Source organism: Trichoderma harzianum (genome assembly GCF_003025095.1).
Source record: "Trichoderma harzianum CBS 226.95 unplaced genomic scaffold M431scaffold_2, whole genome shotgun sequence".
Classification (NCBI taxonomy): Eukaryota; Fungi; Ascomycota; class Sordariomycetes; order Hypocreales; family Hypocreaceae; genus Trichoderma; species Trichoderma harzianum.
Genome location: NW_020209250.1, coordinates 2,843,746 through 2,863,554, shown reverse-complemented (window position 1 = coordinate 2,863,554; position 19,809 = coordinate 2,843,746). Strand labels below are relative to the sequence as shown.

Sequence of the window (19,809 nt, the reverse complement as noted above, 5' to 3'; positions counted from 1 at the left end):
CCTCCTCGGGCGTCCTCACAAACATATTATCCAACCAAACCACATCGTCAACTCTCCAACAACCTCTTCCTACGGCATCCCTCCCCATACACAACCAAGACGTGCCCATTCAACTGCCTCATCCCAACCCATTTCTCTTCCGCACCCGCCTCAACTTCTCTCTTCCATTCAGCCTTTCGCTCTTCAAGGCCCCAGAGACAAAGACTTCTTCAACCCCACTAGAACCACTCAGCTATCAACCCACTCACTAATTCGCTTGGTCAGACGAGGAAGCAAAGCTCTTCGTCCCTCCTTCAGCTTCTGCTTCGGGACAGACTGCTTCGGACGATAGAGGTAACAACGAAAACGATCATCTTGTCATCACGGCTCTTCCACCAGTGCTAGTACTTGACTCTACACTGGACCGGTCCAATAGCGAAAGGAAACATTAGATGTGTTATTCATATCGCTCTGGTGGTTATGGGTATGAAGAAAAGGAGGTACATTTCTGTTTCCATGAAGCTGAGTCTTTCTAAGCCGTTCGGTGTCTTTGCCTGTGTCTTCTTTTGAAAGCATCCAACCCAGGAAACCTCTCTTTGATATATATGGTATTATAATACAAGTGTACAATGCACATAATGAGGAAAGAGAGGAGAGAGCTTAGTCGTATCATACTCACTTGCTTCATCCATGTTTTTAATTAGCTAGTGCCATGAAAAGGGGGAGCTTGGACACTAAGTTATAGTCGCTAGTAGCAATTTATATTTCCCATTTTTCCTCGAATAATTCAGCTAATTGTTCGTGCAAGTCAAATATCCTTGTATTATTTTATTGTATTTTCTTTCTTTCTCTCTCCATGTTCTAGTACAAGCGAGTCTAATGTAGATGGCCCGCGACTACTACCTAGGCCGAGCTCTCATCCGAAGCCATACCGCCAGTATCCCTTTTGTATCCATCCAAAGAAAAGGAAATTGGTATCGCCAGCATTATACGTTTTAGTAGCCAATAACATCAATACAAACAAGAAAATAAACATAGAGCCTGGGTGAAACCCCTCTTGTATGACGCCATATTGGCTCAATATCCGACAACTCCTGATTTCCTTGATCATTTATGCATCTCTTGCAGCACTCTGCATCTTGCGTATGACTTCTCGATGTGCCTCCAAGAGGTCACCACTCCGCATACGACTGTCAAACATGCGATCATTCCATTCCTTTTGGCGTCTCTGCATCTCCCTTCGCTGCATTTCGGCTTCCTTCTTCTCCATCAGTATAGTGCGTTGCACTTCTATGTCGTCAATAAGAGTAGACGTCGATGCAAAAGGTGTCTCGCGCCCCATACTGTTGGGTACACCAGGAGTCATAGATTGAAGGTCGTGAGCTATAGACTGTCTGAAGTTGGCAAGCTTTGTCTCCCGAGCTACTCCTGAGACCATAGATTCTCGCTTCGGCTGATGGGAGTTGAATTGCGTATTGCCCGAAACCTCAACACCACTACTGGTGCGATTCAGTCTGAAATTCGACGGCGGCAAATTCGTCATGCTACTTTGGCGTAGAATTTCTCTCCGTCGATTGAGCGGAAGATCATCAGGGTCGGGACTCAGTACTCGGTTGTATACGGGATAGTTATGGAGCGACTCAGCATCACCAACAGATCCTTGCGTATCTATAGGAAACTCGGAGACGTTGTAAACAAGGTTGCCCTGTGACCTACTCCGGAGGACAGATTCTCGTTGGCCAAGCAAGGTATTAGGGTTAGAAAAGGACACAACGCGAGGCACTATGGGCCGGAAAGGTGTCGAATTCGATCGGACACGATCTTGTTGCATTGCCTCTTCGGAAATGGGCACACCAGCTGCCTGTACTCCATCCTGTTCTTCGACAATCGGAGCAAATCCTGTGGAAGTACGTCGCAGGGTTGGTGAAGCCGGCTGGAGAGAGGCATCCATGGGGGGCGATCCAGGGCTCCCATTGGGGCTCGCAACATTTAGAGGCGCTGCAGTTGAAATGACCACATTAGAAAGATGATGCTTCTTTTTACCGCTTCTGTGGTTTGGTTGAGCAAAAGAGACTTGTGCTGTCTTGGAATTCGACATCTTGGCGGCTGGAGGAGAGATGATATCGCCAGCGACAGTCTTCTGAAGGTCCTCCACGTCGACATATCTGGGGACTTCTTGAGCATCTTGTTTAGATGCATATGGGTCGATATAGATGGCTTCAGGTTCCGGGGTATCCGCATGGCTGAGATGTTTGGTCCACTCGTTCGTTCTATACGAAAGGGCAACTCTGGACAAAGATTCAGGCAATCGGTCCTTGGTCAAACTAACAAGATTCGAGGTCGCTGAAGAAAGAGATGTGGCTTTTTCAGTGGGCTCGAGCGGCTTTAGAACCTCGGCGCCATTGCTTCCAGTTGCTGTAGATTCCTGCTCACGAGGCAGCGAATTTTCTTCGTTAACGTCGGCCGCACTTTCAATTTTAGCTTCTAAGCCCTCTTTACCCTTTTCCTGATTCTCATCCATTCCGCTTGGCCCGACATCTTTTTGTTGTAGTTCTGTGTCTGATTTGGGCGCGATATTTTGCTCGGCATCGTTTTGGGATGCCTCATTATCTGCCTTGGTATCACTGTTCTCAGCGACAATTTCTGTTTCCGTCTTTTTTAGTTCTCCAGTCTCTTCAGCGTCGCCCAATTCTGCGGTAATCTCGATACTCCTTCTTTGCTCGTTGCCAATGACTGAACTATGCGCATCATCATCGCTCGAGCTGTCGTAGTCAACAGTTGCAGCCAGGGACGACTGGTCATCATCGTGGTGGGGAATGACAACCGGCTCAACTAACTCTTCAGTACTTTCGCCAGTCTCTAATTGACGCTCAGAGGAAACATTTTTCTTCTGCTGCGATAAACTTCTCAGAAGCGTGACTGAACCTTGTGAGACCCTCTTGACAAGAGAATCTCGTGGGAGAGATGCGGGTGCGATAGCTTCGTCGTCAGCAAAAGTTGCAACAGAAGATCGATCGCCAACAGATTTCAAGTCGTCTTCGCTCGGAATCTTGAAGGGCAGAGGTACAATTTCAGGTGCCGTTGTGACGTGCCTCTGTTGAGAGTTACCATCGGCCTCCGAGCTTGCTTGGGAGGGTTGCTTCCCTTTTGCCACATCCCCCTTTGAAGCGGATCTCTCGCCATCATAAGATACTGCGTCAGATTCTGGGAAAGTTACAACTTTCTCCTTGATCTCATCTTCGTTGTCGTTTGGCGACTCCATTATTTCATCTGCAGCCACTCGCACCATGACCTTGACGCCCTTGGCTTTTTCGGAGTACACAAGCCCATCTGACCCAGTCTGTGCAGCACTTGAGTCTGAAAGGTCTGCCATCTCGATACCATCAGCTTTGAGGCCTGTATAGGCAGATCCAGAGTATCCAGCGGGAGAGCTCTTGCTGTTGCTGGCACCATCGGTACCATCCGAGTATTGTGAAACTGTACTTTTGCTGTTGACCAGGACTCTGCCTGCATAGACCTTTTCCCACTCGACTCGTTCTCTTGCTGCTTGCGCTTCGATGTTGCGGCCAACAATCGCTTCTTCCTCCTCCAAGTATCTCCGACTCTCAGCAAGACTTGCGGCCTTTCTTTCGCGCTTCTCTCGAACCACTTTCCAAAGTTTCACTTGGGAAACGATTCCAATCAGGCAGATTATGACGATGGCTGCAATCTCGACTCGAATGCCTCTAGTGATGGGATAGGTGTCTGCACCGAGGGGGAACAGGTTATCATTAAGATTCCAGATATAGGCCCAGAATTCTTTCAGTCCGGCTCTGCTGTAGCAGTCAATGCCCAAAACAATGACCGTCGCGCCTCCAAAGGACATCAAGAAAATCATGGCCCAATCCCGAGTATAGCGACTGAAATAAAAACAGAAGCCAACGACAGACATGCAGGAGATGAAAATGGCTCTACCGATCGTATCGTGTATCAAGCCTCCCGGTGCCAAACAGAGGAACCACATGCTGAGGCAAAAGCCGCCCAGAGCACACCCCAAACCTTCGGTCAAATCCTTGAAGATCAGTGATGCTCCGCCTAGCGCACAACCAGACAAGGTAACGGCAACGACATATGCTCCCTGAATACCTAGACTGACTGGGACATTCATGATGTAGACGATAAGAACCGAGATTCCGAGTGCAGTGATAAAGGCGGCCGAGAAGAAACAGTTAATCCATCGATTTTTGATGCCTACTAGGGTGTAGACAAGACCGGTGAGCATCAAAATGACGCCGGCAACACCCCATCCTGGAGTTATGGTAGGTTGGATTGGTAGATGGCCGGCCGGGATCGTTGCTAGCACCCTCCATATCAGCACAAGGTTCAATCAATGTAGGATATAAAGATTTATTCTCACTGTTAAACAAGGTCGAGCTATTGAGAGGTGCCTCTGGAGCAATCGACGTCGTTGTGATTTGAATTGTCGTCTCCGCAGAGGCAGTTGTCTCGGGAGCCTTTGTGATGGTTGGCTCTTTAGGGCCGTCTGTTTGTTTGTGCTCGTCATCCGGCTTTTTGGTAGCCGAGTGCTGAGAACTTGGCTGTGGGCTGGATAATGAAACAGTGGGTGATGAGATGGAATGTTCATCTCGTCTCAGCGCACGAAAGCCCTGGGCTGTGGCCAATTGAAAACACAAGAGGCATACGAGTGCCTGTAGCCTCACCATCTTCAACATCCTCGCTGTACCAGCCCGATCACGGGTACCGCCAGCGGTAAATGTCGAAACTTCTAGTATCAGAAAAGGCTCCCGCTTATAGCTGCCGGCTCACAAAGCATTATCCGAGAGAGAGCTACTGGTTGTAGCAATAAGGGTAAGAAAGGATTACTTTGAATGAAGCGAAGGAGCAAAATCACGAAAGAATGTATCGTCAGGTCGGGGTAATTACATGAAAAAGAAAGAAAAACTGCTTTCAGATAGCGCTAATACGCTTGCGAGTCAACACCCAGGTCAAGTTGGCACGGGCTGAGACACGAATGGTAGCGGCGGTAGGAGATTGGCGGAGGAGGACGAAGAGACTGAATAGAGATGTCTCATCTGCATCAGGAGGCACAATGGGGGGAGACGGTCAAATAACCATGAAAAATCGAGCGAGACCTGAAAACACCAAGCGAGAGGAGGGAAAGAATATGGGGCAAAGGCTGGTGGTGGCCAAAAAGCAACGAGCGTCACAATTTTCACTCTCTTCCCCCTCCGGCCCAATAGTTTGGTTTGGTAATACCTGCATGCGGACAGCATCAGTTCCATCGGCACGGCATTTGCCCACATGTCTAGTGCTTGCGGTTCAACCAGCACCTGGTAAGCCTTGGACGTGTGGCACATGCTTGTACCGTACTCGTCAGTTATGGCTCTATTCCCTGTACCTCTGACGAACGGACCCAAAGTCAAACCCGGAATCGCGGGACATGCTCCCAAGGCGGGTCCATCGTGAGAATTGAAAGCTGCTAGTTGCTTCTAGTTGGTTGGATAGCGGGCATCTGCCATGGCGCGTGGCTGTTGGGCCAATTTCCCGGCTGCAGCGGTGGATGCAGGGCTGGTGGAGAGATGAAGTCAAGAGCAGAGGCTCGCAGCTCTGGGCGGTACCACCAAGAAGCGTGACGCCGTGGTGCAGGCGGATGTACTCGTACTCTCCGGAGGGAGGACTCGCAGCATTAGGACGCATTAGCTAGTCCCCATCAATGACGCTTGGTGTTATTCTGGTGTTGTTTGGCGTGAGCAGCTAAGATAAAGACGAGATGATCAATCGGACAAGCTCAGCCTTGGTTGGAATCACAAGTACCTCCAAATTGTACTGCAAAATGCTCTGTGCCCAAGATTGCAAGAGCGAGCGGGCGCGCAAGGGCCAGATGCGGCTTCGGCAGAGATGCATGCAGGAACCTGGCCGATCTCATTGCATCAGGTACCCGCAAGTACCTCCGCTGCCCCATGCTACCGCAAGCTCTACCGCAAGTGCTGGGCCACTAGTGGTAGTAGTGGCCCCAGTGGTACCTGAGCTGTGCTGCTCCAGCCGGCCCAGGGGCAGGAAAGAGCTCTGGCCGGGCGGGGTTGTTCAGCTACTGCCCCTTGCGCCAAAAGAACGCCAAGGCTGGCAGGAAAGCCGGGCGCGGTGCCATCCGCTTTCAGCCAGCCAAGCCAGAAGCTAAAATGCCGTGTATGCGCCACCCAATTGGAGCTGCTGCAGTATTTGGCCGGGTTCGACAGAAGAATTGGTGAGCTCGTGGCAGACACTCATTTGTCAGTCCATGATATTTGACTGTTCATCCCTCACTCTCACTCAGAAGAGGATCATGATGCATACAGTATTACAAGCTCCTTGATACTGGGCAAGTCAGTGCCTGGAGATATCAGATCAGTCCGTTTGACTCGCACCACCAACGCCATCTCGTCATCCATTACCCAAATCGAGACCCAGCAGTGCTCGTCGCAGGGCGCCGCAGTAGTACGAGGGCCTAAAGCCTCAACTCGTTGTGTCACTCAAGGCCAACCGCCTGGACGGCTAAATCCTCGACTGCGTCGTCTTCTCCCCTGCTGTACGGAGCATTCGCCGGAGAATTCCATGGGTACTGATACTATTTATTTCTAGATACACTGACTGAGCCCAACCAGAAGTGATCCGTGTACCCGAGATCTCCGGTCTCATTTCCCCTAAGTCAAGATCTTAGGTGCTCTGTCTACCTATCAAGCTGTGTCTGGCATGGCATTGGCCTCTCTTCAATCCACGCAACAGCTCAGTTCCTATTACCGGGCAGCAGCTCAAATGTCTATCGTGTTCCGTATCTCATGACGCTTTCCCTTGCATATGGTGAATGATCAGCCATTGGTTCGCTCCCGAATCCTACATATTGCTGCAAGTACCCCGTATTTTGTACTGCTAGCAAAAAGCAAAAATGAAGCTGAAATCCTCCCTTGCACCGCATCCCTACGCAAAAGACGCCACTGATGCATCATCCTGTTGGTACGGAGAGATGCACTTCGTGCGAACCAAGGAGCGTCTTTCGCACTGAATATCCTGGCATCGCAATTGGGGGCGGAGCAGCCGCTGACCACCCATGGTCCTGGAAGTGGCCGGTTGCGAAACACTGCAATGCAAGGTTCAACAGTTGTCGAGTTGTCTGACCAGGCATTTCCTTGTCTTGTCGGATGTGGTGGCATCCAAGTCTCATCACGTCTCCAGCGGCTACGGAGTCCCGATAACGCCAACTGAATCCTGATTCACACTGTTACATCGCAGACAGACATGTTGACCGCTGTATGTCTGTCCACGAATGTCTCTCCGCCACTGCCTGCTAGAGAATCACCGCCTGCACAATACACCATTTTCTTCAGCGTACACTGATCGCAAGTACTCCGTATGCTCTATAAAAATCCCAGCCACGCACAGCCGATCGTGCCCATCGCCACTCGTTCTTGTCCGTACGCAACCAAGCATATATCCCTTGCATGATACGATGTTGGCATGCAGGAGAAGCATGAACAATAATCTTCTGCAGCCAGGGATTTACAGAGCACATGCACGGAAGAACAGCTCTCTTCTAGCAACAACACATGAAAAGCAGCGACACTATCAGCCATCCATGGACTACTCCGTATGAGTCCTGGTACGACTTCAAACTTTCGGGCCCAGGACACAGCCAGCCAGCATTCATGCAATCCCTTGCGCCACGCTACATTGTGCTCTGAAATTAAAAGATCCACTCCGCTGGCGTGACTCGATGTCGAAAGATGACTGGCTCGTCGCGATACACAATACAACAGAACCTCTTCCCACGTTCAGGCCCGTACCTCCCATGAAACCCGTTTTATTTTCGCGATCTTGCAGCAGCAAATCGGCCTGTTTAAACTTTGGTCGGTTCATCAGTGATCACTTTGGGTGCACATCTCCGTCGATAGTGAAACCTTACCATGAGCGGCCTACTGGGAATTGTGTCACGCTGTATTTACTCCACTTACAAGCAGCTCAACGATACACACACCGTTTTCATCTTCCAGCTTTACCTGCTATAGTGGAAGACGCGAAAAGTGTGGACTGCACCACATGCTTTTTCTTCACAGCATCGAAGCCGTGCTCTGGCCCTGAAGCGGTGTCAATATGACACAAAAGATTTAGTTGGTTTTGGCGGCGAGGCAACGCCTACTGTTGAGAGAAATGGCTTACGAGTCCGTAGGGTAGTATACCATCCATTGGTGTTTGAAGAAGTTTAAGAACTGCACGTGGTACTTGAAGAACGCAGCAATACGCATTGCATCTGAATACATATTCGTATCAGCGAGCTTCGCCAAATAAAAGAGGGGAACCTAGGGAAATGCTATGACGCGTTGTTGTTGATCGACCAGAGCTAATCCCATCGTTCGCTCATACACGGCGCTAGAGAAAGCTCAACTCGAAGCTATTCTGTCTCGCTCGAAGTGCATGGTGGTAGTACATAATTTCACCTGGCCGCTTGGCATAACAATAATAAACAATCACTAAAGATCTCGTGACATGTAAGATTTCAAACTCAAATAGACATTGCAATTTCCGCTGCTGGAGTGACCATGAGCTGAGGCGCCTCACCTGACAAATGAAGCCATCGCCGTGTGGTACTACCTTCTTGTAACCCTGTCCCCTCCCGAATGTTGAGCTAAAAAGCTGGTTTGGATAACCCGAAAAAGGGTTTTTAGGAACACGTGCTCATGCGAATTACCCGATAATGATTTGTATTGTTTTTTTTTTTATAGTTGATAGGCTTGAGCGACATGATATCTGACATTGGGTTCAAAACATCGATTTGTGATAGACGTGACATCGCGGGGAGCTTCATTTTGAGCTGAGAGAGGCGCTTGTGGGGGAATGAGAACAACTCAGCGCCACAAGCGAGACACCCGTAAATAATTAAGTTAGTAGTAAATATACAAATATGCAGGCGAGGAAGTTTATTCCAGCTGGAAATTAAAGGCGGCCCATCAAATCATCACTTTGCAGGGTAAGCGTTTCAGGATCAAACTCTATGGCAGAAGGTAGTGATGATTTCCAAAGAGGCAATGCTATCAGGTATCTCCTTTAATGATGTACATGGTCATAACAATAATATCCATCGTGATTCAAATACAGCCGTTGGCCAGTCTGCTGTACCATTTGCTTGCTAATAAAGAAACATTAACAAGCCCCAAAACAAAACCCCAGCAGAAGAAGCAACATGAATTGAAAAAGGTATCATCTCTTGATTATTCTCGGTGGCACTCGATCGCCGTTATATTTTACCGATACTGGTGGCTTCCCCGGCTTGCTCCGCGGTGCCCGAAGGTTGGCAGATGGCTGTTTATTTCTGTTTGCAAATGCAACTATAGGTTTCAACGGCAGGGCGAGTATCTCCAGGAAAACTTTGAATGGAAACGTCGCCGCTGTCACGATCAGTTTCCATGCCCACGGGAGCCAATTGCTTCGTTGATTCGATTGCTTTGCTGCCGCAGCCGCCAAGGATATGGCGTCCTCCAACCTTGCGTGCATTTGAGAGAACCTAGCCTCTGTCTGTAGCTGCAGGAGTGTCGCCTTCTTCTCATATCGCCTTACAGCTCGATTCAGAGCGTCCAGCTCTGGCTGGATAGCATTTCTCACGTCTCGGCTAACCGTCGCCGTGGTCGTACCCAGGGACTCTCCGTGCCCAGCGATCACGTTGCCTTGAGACGTTGAAAGAGTTTCAAGCCTTTCTAGTCTTCTGAGCATCTCCTCAAGTAGCGTTTCGGTACCAACTCGTTGACCAAACGGGCTATCTTGTACTATTTTCTGAAGGTGCAGCGTTCGAGACTGGACCAGAGTGATTATATGTGATAGTACACGCAGCTCTGCTGCCATAAGGAAAATTGTCAAGTTGAAGTTGGAAACAAGTCCCTCAGATGGCCGACTCAGTCGTCCTCTGATATAATGTAGGAGGTATGCGCTAAGCATCGGTAATACGAAGCATGATGCGAGAGCAAGACTTTCGTGGCGATATAGCTCCTTTAGAGCAGCCTGTTGCTGTTCTGTTACCACCTTCTCTCTCGTCTCTCTCTTTTCTGAGTTGGAATCATCTGCTTTGTCTCCCTCTCGCTCTTCAGGAACGTCGTCCAAGGGTGTGCTAGTGCTCGGAGCCTTGGCCTGAGAGTCGAGATCGCTGTCCGATTCAAGGGCTATATGAATCGATTGCTCTTCAAAGGTACGGACTTCCTGCGCGGCATGATACCATTGCCTACAACAAAGTATGAGCTTGGTTATTATGTTTCCCACCATATAGAGCGTGGTAGACGCGATAGTGGTGCTACTACATACCAAGGCTGCGTCACCGACCAATGAAGGAAGATGGCGGCGAGGCCCAAGAGCATAATGTCGGTGACGACGGAGGTGCCATTCTGAAATAGAACGCCGGCGATGGCGGGCAATAATGCAAAGGCCAGCGACAAAGATGCTAACGGCGATGAATCGTGATGGGATACCTCGCCGTGAGCGTGCGGCCGGGGGTTGAGGATGTCGCGTGCCTCATTTAGGCTGTAATCCGAAAAGTTGGAGCTCCTGCGCGGAGGCGCCTCTGAGGACGAATCTGAAGAAAAGTGCCACGACATGGAGCCGGATCGCATCGAAGGCTCGTCTAGAGTTTTGACACGGCGGATGGAATGTCCAGGAGGAGCGTTGCTGGCGTTTCCGACACCGTGGCCGAGGCTGATGCCGGAGCTTGCGGCGAATCCGGGCCGAGCTGAGGATGAAGCGGTCGAGGCCTGACGGCCGTCGTCTGGCATTGCTGCCGCCGACATGGTTTAGGATATGCACGATTGTGCAGGATGTCAGCAGAGGATCATTGGACGAGTGGCAGGGAGGAGAGGGAGAGATGGAGTGGTGGGCAGACACGCACCGTCCAGTCAGTCGTTACGTCAACTGGAATTCGAGGCCGGGCTGCTGTTAGCGGGTGTCAGTGGATGCTCCAGCGCTCTTCCCTGCTAATGGCTAGCGCTCCCGCATGGCTGGGCGAGCTAGAATCTGGGGTACAGCGGGCTTGTGCTGATTTTAGCAGTTTTGACGTAGTGGCGGGCTGCGGGCAGTAAAATGTCACCGACTGATAGCGGTACCTTAATATATAGCATTGATACAAGGTCTAGTGATAAGGTAGGGTTGGATAAGATGGTGTGATGTTTTGATGTGTTGATGCATCTTAATCTTTGATAGTATTCTCAAGATTGATAAGAAGTCCATCTACGTGTGGTCTCCCGCAGTGATATGTTTGTGCATTCCTCGCACCAGCTACCCCATAAAGCGGCGCAACATGACACGACAAACAGCACGTAAAGTCTCCACAGGAACAATTCTGGACGAAAGGCTCCGGGCGCCAAAAGCGCCATTGATGATATGAATGGAATGAATCATGTACATGTAATTGGTCCACTACCTTGAGTGGTTACCTGATTTTCTTATATATCCGCTAGTAGCTTACCACTGGCTTGTTAATTTTTTCATGATTTCGCACTTTTCTAAGCGTCATCATATAGTCATCTGACCTCAAGGCCTGCCCTATCGACCACAACTCCACCGATCAAGAGCACAGCATTTACAGCATACATACTCAAACCTGAAATAAATCGCGGTAGATGGATCGATTTAGATCAGGCACCAAGCTTGTATTCCATCGTTCGGCCTTACACTGCCCATCTCATTTCCCCAGACAGCAGCAAACAACTGCGGGCTGACAAGTCAGTTCCCAGAAATGAGGTCCGGCCTAGATCTCGCCCCGCCTCCCAGCTCTGAACAGCTCTTGCAGATCATCGCCTACGTCATCTCCCAAGTGCGCATTGAATAATTTCCCTTCGTGGTGATATTCCGCATCACCGCAATGTGAACAGGCAGGGCAATCTCGAGAAATCCGATTCTAACCTTGGTTCGGACAGTGATAATAGGAGACTTTAATTGAGTGCTGGCCCCTGTCCCGCACCGTGGTGACTAGCTGGCATTTCCCACCGGGGAACAGCAATGACAGCGGCCCGTGCAATATGGAAGCGCACGGTTCGTTCAGCCCCCTATTCGGAATTACTACTGCTCGATCGATGGCGGGCTGAAGGGGTTTACGATCTTTCAGTTCTTTCTCCGCATGAAGCCTGGTCGGTGAGACCCGATAGAATTGCCCGGGATGACCCCTGGCACCATTGTTGCTGCTGTAGCTGAGGCTGACAATACGAAGCTGTTGCTATCATTGTTCCATCCAGTCTTCTGTTCGACACCCCAGCCTATTCGTAGATGTATTGCCATTCCCCGGTAAACTCAATCCTTCGGGCTTGGCTCTTGGATGAAAAGCCCCAGCCTGTACGTAACAGAGTTGCGTCCTCGGACAGAGGTGAGACTAGGCTAGAAACGCCTCTATGCAGCAATCAGGAGGTAACAGTGAGGGCTGTCAAATCGCTCAATAGCCCTAACTAACCGGGTGGTTCTGCAAGCCACATTCAGAAGCGAGTCGTCTCCTAGTCTAAGTGAGTGGCATGATGTGAACCGGTGTGATCTCTCATGCATTATCATCATCCATGCTGTGTGTTATGCGTGCCTCTAGATCTTCGGGATTGCCGCGAGTGATGATGCAAATTTCTGTTCGCCATGGGTCTGATCCTTAGAATAGCAGCCCAGTCCCATCGTGGCATTTCGACTGTTGGGTTGTCGTCACAAGATCCACGATAATAAATGACCCTTGGCAGGGCAAAATTAAGTCTAACGGTTCAGCTTCGCCTGCTGCTGAGCGCCACCCACGCAGAGTCCTGAAGCCATGCCGCATTCTCCTAGCTAGAGCTCACTCGCAGCGGCTTAGGCAAGCATCCATGGATGTAAGTAAGCACGGCTTCTCGCACTTGAGATGCTGCATGGATCGTCAGGGCAAAGGCGTGTTAGTGGTTTGTGCAGGCGAGCAAGCAAACAAGCATCAAACGCAGATAAAGGTGAGGCGGCTCCCAGGCCCAGGCCACAGACCATTTCTTCCTCTGGTACAGGTCGGGTAAACATAATTTCTTTTTCTTTTCCCATTCTCGCTCTCTTTTCTTTTTCTTAGTTTTCTTCTTATTTTTATTTTAGAAACCCACTTGAACTCGGTTCGTTAATTAGACCACCAGCAATGGGCATTTAAAAATTCTATTCTTCCCTCAGCGTCTTCCACCAAATATTTTCGATGCTGTCTTATCGCGCTTGATGCCAAATCGATAAATATGCAATCACGCAACATCCGCGCAAGAGAATTAATCACCCGCACTAACCCGTTCGAGCGCGCGCCCCTGATTAGCCGATACGAGTACGGCTTCAACGCCAAACCATTCTCAGCACTTCTCCGGCTGTGCATTTCCAACTCAGCGTTGCGCTCGACGGCCTCTGCGGAAGAGTCTCAATTTTCTACCGCAGCGACTCTATCGCATCTGCGGCTGCTCTTCTCAGAGTCAACGGCACTCTCGAATTCATCTGGGAGCAGCTTTGCGCTGGTCTCGCCGACTTCTAGGCCCGACGCGACCTCGCCATTTCTTCGCTGCGCGGTCGTCCCAGCGGCCGTGCCGTTTCCACCATTCCCACGGCTTCATACGAGCTTCAGGCAATTTCAACAGAAACCGGCCCGCCCTCCCTAGGCGCGCAGGCAAACCCTCGCTCAGACGCCGTCCCAGCCTTACCCTCGGTCTCTCACCAGCCTCCTCGTCCCGACGCTTCCAAGGTGACGGAACCTGCGTCGCCACAGCCCGTCTTGCATAAGCGGAACCAACACTCGATTTTTCGCAGTCTCACAACATCGGCCACAGGCCCGACTCGACTTCAACGCCTTTCTTCCGCCCGTCTGTGGAATCCTACAAACTCAACCCCCAGAGCTCCCTCCCACAAGCGACGCCCTTCAAGCCCGATTGGACCTCCCGTCCCACTACAGCACCCGGCCCTCGATCAATCTACCGACACTGCCGACCCAAACGTCACCGGTGCTGGCGACTATCCCCTGCTGACTCTCACCGAACACCGACAGGTGCGGCACTCTTCGTCAACACCACTCAGCTTTCAGTTCGACCTCAACACAACGGATAATAAGCGCATAAGCTTGCCTGGATCTGTCCGGGCTTCGTACGACGAGAGACGCTCACAAACCCTCTCCCCAACCCGGTTTGATTTCCAAACGAGGACCAGCGGCGATTTCACTAGCGAATCGCCGCCACCTATCAACAATCACAAAGTTGATAAGGGCAAAGGCATCATGCTACCCGAAAATGAGGAACCGAGGAGGTCCCACTCCAGAGACTTGGAGCGAGGACCTGATGTAATGGACCACCCTCGCTTCTCCAACGTATCCTTTGGGGATGGTATAGGATCTGCAATCTCGTCATCCAACTCGTCAATCATGGGCGAAGAGATCCAGCCAGATCTAGGGGAATCGTGGGGACCGCAGCACCCTTGCTTCCCTCACTTAAACCCCCATGTACCATCAGACTCTGCAGAATATGCCAAGACGCGGATAATCCGAATCCGCCGCGACTGGCTTCTCCAGGGTGATCTTGCTCCCACCTTTTCGAACCTTTACCCTGAGATTCTGGATCCTGCTGGGATTCCCGAGCCTGAATTCCGGCGCATCATAGACAAGCTCAACAAGGAGCTGGTACCAGCTTTTGATCCCTACAATCCCCGCAATGTACTCGACGCGGTCCTGGGCCTTGTTACTGGATGGCTTTGGGATGACTTTGGTATGACTGGCATCAAATCCCGATTGAACAACTTGGAGTTGTGGATAGAAAAGTGGAATCGAGAAAAAGAAAAGACCACACCATCCGAGGAGGGCATTCTCCCTCCAAAACTCATTTCGCTCCGGCGCACCGGTTACATGACTGTAAGTAGACTTCTCGCCTGTCTGGGATTTTCTGACGGCCAATGCTAATGATTCTCGTCAGCTGGACATACAAATACCAGACCCAGAGATTGCACCGGCACCGAGTAGCACAGGCGCTGCTGAGTCAATTGCAGCTATGCCCTTGGAACCAGCACCCGTGCTCGTCGCATGAACAACCATATGCTAAGACTTTTTTTTCTTTGTCTGTTTGAAGATTTGCTGCCTCATTCCTCTTCTTATATTTATTCTTCCATCTAATATTCTCACGACCAATGGAGGCGCCATGAGAAGAGCAGGCTCTTTTGTTACGATTTGATCCTTGAAAAACTTGTTTTTCAGAGGAATGTTTATTTTGATACCATAGGCATCGCACGGCGTTGGGGTTAGCCTTGCTTTGACGCTGCCTTTTGAGGAGGTAGCGACTTTTTTGTTTCTTGGATGATTAGATGTTTGTCACTTGGTGAAAAAAACGGGACGTGACGGAGGGTGAATGTTGTTCTAATGTCCCGACTGTATAAGCTTATGAAGAGTTCAGACGATAGGAGTAGCCGACGTATTTAATAGCGGTCTGGATTGAATATACTATTGTGATTATCCAAGCATTAAGACTCCCCCCATTCTCACATCTTTATGCTTCGCACGGGAGTATGCCGACCTGACGCCATTGTATGCCTGTCTCAAAGCTCGTTGTTCCCCTTGCATCTGATGCTTTTTCTAGGCCCTCGCCCCCTTTTCCGTTATCATGACGCTTCCAAGAGATTCCAACCCATCATCCCACCGACGACCGCCTCAGTTATCCTATTCTGGCTATTCCAATATGCGATGTCGGCAGATATCTCTAGCGATCGGCCGACGAGACCCGCCCATCATCGCCGGTAATAAGACGCATTTTGCTCCCGCAGCATTCCTGCGCGGTCTCAGAACTTGGCAGCCCTTTCGGTCTTTAAACGTATTTTGACCGACCGGCACGGTATTTTATCTGCGGCCCATATCGTGACTTTTTCTTCTTTCTTTGTTTCTCTCCCATTTTTCTCATTTTTTCTCTGATTAGTTGAATATGTGTTGGCTTTCATTTTGACATGCTCTTGATGACTTTATGACCTTTGGATGGTGAAATTTTCTCGCTGGTTGTGTATTCAGTATTCTGCTTCTTGGATATTTACGACAAAGTGATTGGGAGCCATGGCTGCTACGACATTAACGACCACGACGATGACGACAGTGACGACGGACAAGAGTAATTGGAGGGAAAATAAGGCCTTGGTGTGGATTTGGAAGGGGGTCGAGTTTGTGGCGGCGCAGTGGTTGCTCATTGGATTCGGCGTGGCATGTGTGCTTGGATGCTTCTTCCCACGTGAGTTTTCCCTTCTTCGTTTTCTCTTTTTCATTTTCTTCCGCGATGCTGGATTTTCTTCCTCTTTTCTGAATCGGATTTGGCCTCGGCAATTGGATGAGGGGTGGTGTTGTGAAATAAGAATAAGCTAATCGTTTGGTTACGTCAACAAATACAGATGTCGCAGAACATGGGGGTGTCATAAGATCAGAGTATAGCATCCTATATGGTGCTGTAGCAATCATATTTCTGATCAACGGACTACAGCTCCCTCCGGATAAGTTGAAGCAGAACCTGACAAACTGGAGGCTGCATATCATGGTTCAGGGCTGCAGTTTTGTGATTATTCCCGTGATTATGCTGGGTGAGTAGGGACCGACTATACGGCTACTGTCCCTGATAACCGTTATATGTGATAAACTAACAAGATCATGATATCTAGCCTTTGTACACATCTGTCTCGCTGCTGGCGCTCTACGGCACGGCACTCCTTCTATCCCCATCATCCTCGGCATGCTTGCCACAGCCTGCCTCCCTACCACAATCGCCTCCAACGTCGTCATGACACGCTCAGCAGGAGGCGATGAAGCTGCGGCCGTCATCTCCGTCGTCATTGGCAACACACTCGGCTCATTCCTCACGCCAATCTTGATATACGGCTTCATACCGCGCGATTCCGTCTTTGACAACTGGCGACCTGCGGACCCGAGTACCCTGGGCGACATGTATGCCAACGTGGCCAAGCAGCTTGGCTTGAGCGTCTTGTTACCCCTGGCAGTGGGACAGGCGGTGAGGTGGTGGAAGGGGGATCTTGTGGCAAAGGTGCTGAGGGTGACGATGTTGGGGAAGCTACCGGCCGTTTGCCTGATACTGCTAGTATGGTGAGTTGGGCATATTCCAAGCTGAGTATTGCTGTTCAACTAACAAAGAGATGACGAAAGGACTACATTTTCAGGCGCATTCGGCACTGGAGCGCTCTACAAGCTATCTAAAGAAGACGTCATTTTCAACGTCTTCATTAATATCGGCCTCTATATTATCTTCACCCTCATCTGCTTCTACCTCGCTCGTCCACCCGCCTTTCTCGCCACATACGTCAACCCTCATGTCAAGGATTCTCGCCTGCCCGAACGCGTCAAACGTATAATCTCGGTTAAGAAGATGTCTAAAGAGCAGACCATTGCTGTGTGCTTTTGCGGAGCGGCCAAAACGACGAGTTTGGGTATTCCTTTGGTAACGTCCATGTGGACCCAGGCGGATGATTTGACAAGGGCGTTTATCACGATTCCGGTTTTGCTTTATACAATCGAGCAGGTGAGTTTTGAGATTTGCCATTTGATCTGTGTTTATCTGCTAACAGGCTTTTGAATAAGGTCTTTATGGCTCAAGGTTTAGTTTATTATTTTAGATGGTATTTACGACGCGATCGAAAACCAGGTGCTGGTAATGTAGGAGTTATTGACGAGGAGCAGCCTGCATCGACAGGAGATCACGAAAGCGATATTACGGCTCATGATAATGATGATAATGAGGAAGAAAGAGTGCCGGTAGAAAGGGTTGAAGAGAAGGACACTGTGAAAAGCGGATAGAGGGGTATATGTTTAGATATTATAATAAATGTGCACCTAATGTGCACCTAATTCTCATGAAGTTCATTGCTTGGAAATTGCATCGTATTTGAAGTCTCGGTTGAACCCAACCCCAAACTCTCACGGCTCGGCAGTGGCCAAATCGTGTTGGTGGCGTCTGCGGTGGTTAAGGATATCAAACATGGAATACTTTTTGTAAGGATCTCGTTCTGACATCGAACTCCGTTTCATCTCCGTTTCCATGGATTGTTTCTCGTCCATTTCTCTCGCTCTGCGTCTTTTGGCCTCACCAAACACGCTTTCTCTTGCACGAGACTGCAAGAGCTGGATGCGACGGCTGTTCCAGACTGCCCAGGCGATGACGCCCGCCATAGTAACTAATGTCAGAGGACCTGTCACAGCCCAGTAGACCCAAAAGTGACTGTTTGCAACCTGGTGGAGTTCAGGCTCGGACCAGTTGAAAAGCGGCATTGCAAAGAATGACTAGGAAGAGAGTTAATATGTCTTGCTTCAAATAGGAATTTGCTGGCCACCCACGGGATGGCCAGATAGTATATAGCTTACTGCAATGAAGGTGCCTGGTAAGAAAAAAGTTGTGAGCAGGGCAATGATCTTCATAGCTGAACTGTCTTGCTTGCTCGATACGGCCATTTCTCTGGAATCTTGCGCTAGACTGACATTGATCAGACTATCCGCCTGAGCTATAAGGTTGAAAAGCTTTTTATGGTCAGCTCTATTTCTTCTCAAATTGCATCCTGGCTAAAAAATGAAGTCCAGGTAAAATGTACTTACGACGGTTTGTTGCGCTTCCATTCGTTCCTTCATGGCACCCATCATATATGTGTGTTCCATATTGCTCAGAAGGAATTCGATCCGTTCATCTAATATGTGGTAGGCTGGCGCTAGTTTCTGCTGATATTCCTCTGGAATAACTCCACTAAGATGCTGGATTTTCTGACGTAGAAATAGAGCCATGTAGCGAGACGAAGTTATTGTTGCCAGTGCCAGATACAGCTGACTTTGGAATTTACCTAGTCCTTTCACTAGGACGCGGTAGTCATTCTGCGAGTCTGTCGCATTCTCCGATGTGCTAAGGCCATATCCCGTCATTTCTTCTATTTTGTTTAGATCTTGTGAGTTCTTCGCCAGGTGACTGACTTTCGTCTCAAAGGTTATCTCGACGGCTAGCAGCGGCAGCAGGAGAGGGTGGCTGCAATTCATGAATTGCTCGGGCATCTTCTCAAACTTGGCGAAGCTAATATTTTTAAGTTCAACATAGAAAAACCCGCGAATGATGTTCGTTTTAGGATCGTATCGAAGCGCCGAACCGATCGAAGCCCAGTCAGTGGTTCTTCGAATGATAAAGACTAGCTGCAGTCAGTGCCTACTCACACATGTATATACTGGGCACATATGTAGGCACCCAGGTATAGAGAAGTCAAATACCATAACTGTTGTCAGTCTGCAAAAACATGCCGCATGCACCGCAGTCTATAGAACTGTAATGCTTCTGAAAATATGGCAGCCCAAAAGCAGCGTTAAACTCTTGTATCTCGCCATTTGTCAAGTATGGAAGTTGGCTGGAATCGGCACAAGGCACCACTGCCACCTTGAAGCCGGCCGATGGCTGTTGTCCATTTCGCGTTGGGGTGGGCTCTTTCAGCCACGAGTTCATGGTTTCTGTGTGGAAGCCACCGAGTTCGTATTTTTTGGTTGGTTCATCGTCTTCATATTTCCAACATTCAATCATCGCGACATCGAAATTGGCTTTCTCCGAGGGCGACTCTGGAACATATGGACACCAGTCAAATAACCATTCTCGGTTTCCCTGGCCTCCAAAGCCCGAAGCAGCTGAGTCTTCCAACATTTTATTTTCCTGGATTTGTCAGGGCGAATCTGCAGTTGGGCCTTGGATAACCCCTTAGCTGACGAGGATTAACCAGTGGTCGGATGCAGTATAATGTGTAGGATCCGGGTGGGCACTCGAGGATAACCGTTGGACGATATTTGCGAGATATTAGTTGCAACTGGACAAAGCTCCTTGG

General features: G+C 49.6%; 5 protein-coding genes across 5 annotated transcripts; 2 read left to right on the top strand and 3 right to left on the bottom strand.

The window, feature by feature from the left end:
• Positions 1–700: 700 nt before the first annotated feature.
• M431DRAFT_134926 (hypothetical protein) lies at positions 701–5,117 on the bottom strand. The gene is made up of 2 exons (XM_024912523.1): positions 4,376–5,117; positions 701–4,314 (listed from the first exon to the last, which is right to left on the bottom strand). The coding sequence occupies exons 1-2, from the start codon at positions 4,689–4,691 to the stop codon at positions 1,091–1,093; spliced, it is 3,540 nt and encodes a 1,179-aa protein (XP_024779171.1). The 5' UTR covers positions 4,692–5,117; the 3' UTR covers positions 701–1,090.
• A 4,090-nt stretch (positions 5,118–9,207) lies between these two features.
• On the bottom strand, positions 9,208–10,778 carry M431DRAFT_478564 (hypothetical protein; the record flags this gene model as incomplete). Its single annotated transcript, XM_024915687.1, has 2 exons — positions 9,208–10,219; positions 10,300–10,778. The coding sequence occupies 2 exons, from the start codon at positions 10,776–10,778 to the stop codon at positions 9,208–9,210; spliced, it is 1,491 nt and encodes a 496-aa protein (XP_024779170.1).
• Positions 10,779–11,509: 731 nt separating this feature from the next.
• On the top strand, positions 11,510–15,393 carry M431DRAFT_13776 (hypothetical protein). Its single transcript, XM_024912566.1, has 3 exons — positions 11,510–11,800; positions 13,484–14,842; positions 14,904–15,393. The coding sequence occupies exons 1-3, from the start codon at positions 11,723–11,725 to the stop codon at positions 15,012–15,014; spliced, it is 1,548 nt and encodes a 515-aa protein (XP_024779169.1). The 5' UTR covers positions 11,510–11,722; the 3' UTR covers positions 15,015–15,393.
• Positions 15,394–15,621: 228 nt separating this feature from the next.
• Positions 15,622–17,770, top strand: M431DRAFT_504421 (hypothetical protein). Its single transcript, XM_024918473.1, has 5 exons — positions 15,622–16,196; positions 16,354–16,539; positions 16,618–17,056; positions 17,117–17,489; positions 17,549–17,770. The coding sequence occupies exons 1-5, from the start codon at positions 16,025–16,027 to the stop codon at positions 17,762–17,764; spliced, it is 1,386 nt and encodes a 461-aa protein (XP_024779168.1). The 5' UTR covers positions 15,622–16,024; the 3' UTR covers positions 17,765–17,770.
• Positions 17,698–19,101, bottom strand: M431DRAFT_305005 (hypothetical protein). Its single transcript, XM_024914180.1, has 3 exons — positions 18,557–19,101; positions 18,329–18,481; positions 17,698–18,247 (listed from the first exon to the last, which is right to left on the bottom strand). The coding sequence occupies exons 1-3, from the start codon at positions 18,998–19,000 to the stop codon at positions 17,885–17,887; spliced, it is 960 nt and encodes a 319-aa protein (XP_024779167.1). The 5' UTR covers positions 19,001–19,101; the 3' UTR covers positions 17,698–17,884.
• Between the last annotated feature and the right edge of the window lie 708 nt (positions 19,102–19,809).

What these genes read in the sequence shown, in the direction of transcription:
- M431DRAFT_134926 (XM_024912523.1), bottom strand. Translation starts at nt 4,691, where the DNA reads ATGTTGAAGATGGTGAGGCTACAGGCACTCGTATGCCTCTTGTGTTTT. An exon ending in TAGCTCGACCTTGTTTAACA is followed by an intron (nt 4,315 to 4,375) that starts GTGAGAATAAAT and finishes GGAGGGTGCTAG; the next exon opens with CAACGATCCCGGCCGGCCAT.
- M431DRAFT_13776 (XM_024912566.1), top strand. Translation starts at nt 11,723, where the DNA reads ATGAGGTCCGGCCTAGATCTCGCCCCGCCTCCCAGCTCTGAACAGCTC. An exon ending in TCGCCTACGTCATCTCCCAA is followed by an intron (nt 11,801 to 13,483) that starts GTGCGCATTGAA and finishes GCCGACTTCTAG; the next exon opens with GCCCGACGCGACCTCGCCAT. An exon ending in GGCGCACCGGTTACATGACT is followed by an intron (nt 14,843 to 14,903) that starts GTAAGTAGACTT and finishes GATTCTCGTCAG; the next exon opens with CTGGACATACAAATACCAGA.
- M431DRAFT_504421 (XM_024918473.1), top strand. Translation starts at nt 16,025, where the DNA reads ATGGCTGCTACGACATTAACGACCACGACGATGACGACAGTGACGACG. An exon ending in GCTTGGATGCTTCTTCCCAC is followed by an intron (nt 16,197 to 16,353) that starts GTGAGTTTTCCC and finishes CAACAAATACAG; the next exon opens with ATGTCGCAGAACATGGGGGT. An exon ending in TGCCTGATACTGCTAGTATG is followed by an intron (nt 17,057 to 17,116) that starts GTGAGTTGGGCA and finishes AGATGACGAAAG; the next exon opens with GACTACATTTTCAGGCGCAT.
- M431DRAFT_305005 (XM_024914180.1), bottom strand. Translation starts at nt 19,000, where the DNA reads ATGCCCGAGCAATTCATGAATTGCAGCCACCCTCTCCTGCTGCCGCTG. An exon ending in TGGAAGCGCAACAAACCGTC is followed by an intron (nt 18,482 to 18,556) that starts GTAAGTACATTT and finishes GACCATAAAAAG; the next exon opens with CTTTTCAACCTTATAGCTCA. An exon ending in TACCAGGCACCTTCATTGCA is followed by an intron (nt 18,248 to 18,328) that starts GTAAGCTATATA and finishes CTCTCTTCCTAG; the next exon opens with TCATTCTTTGCAATGCCGCT.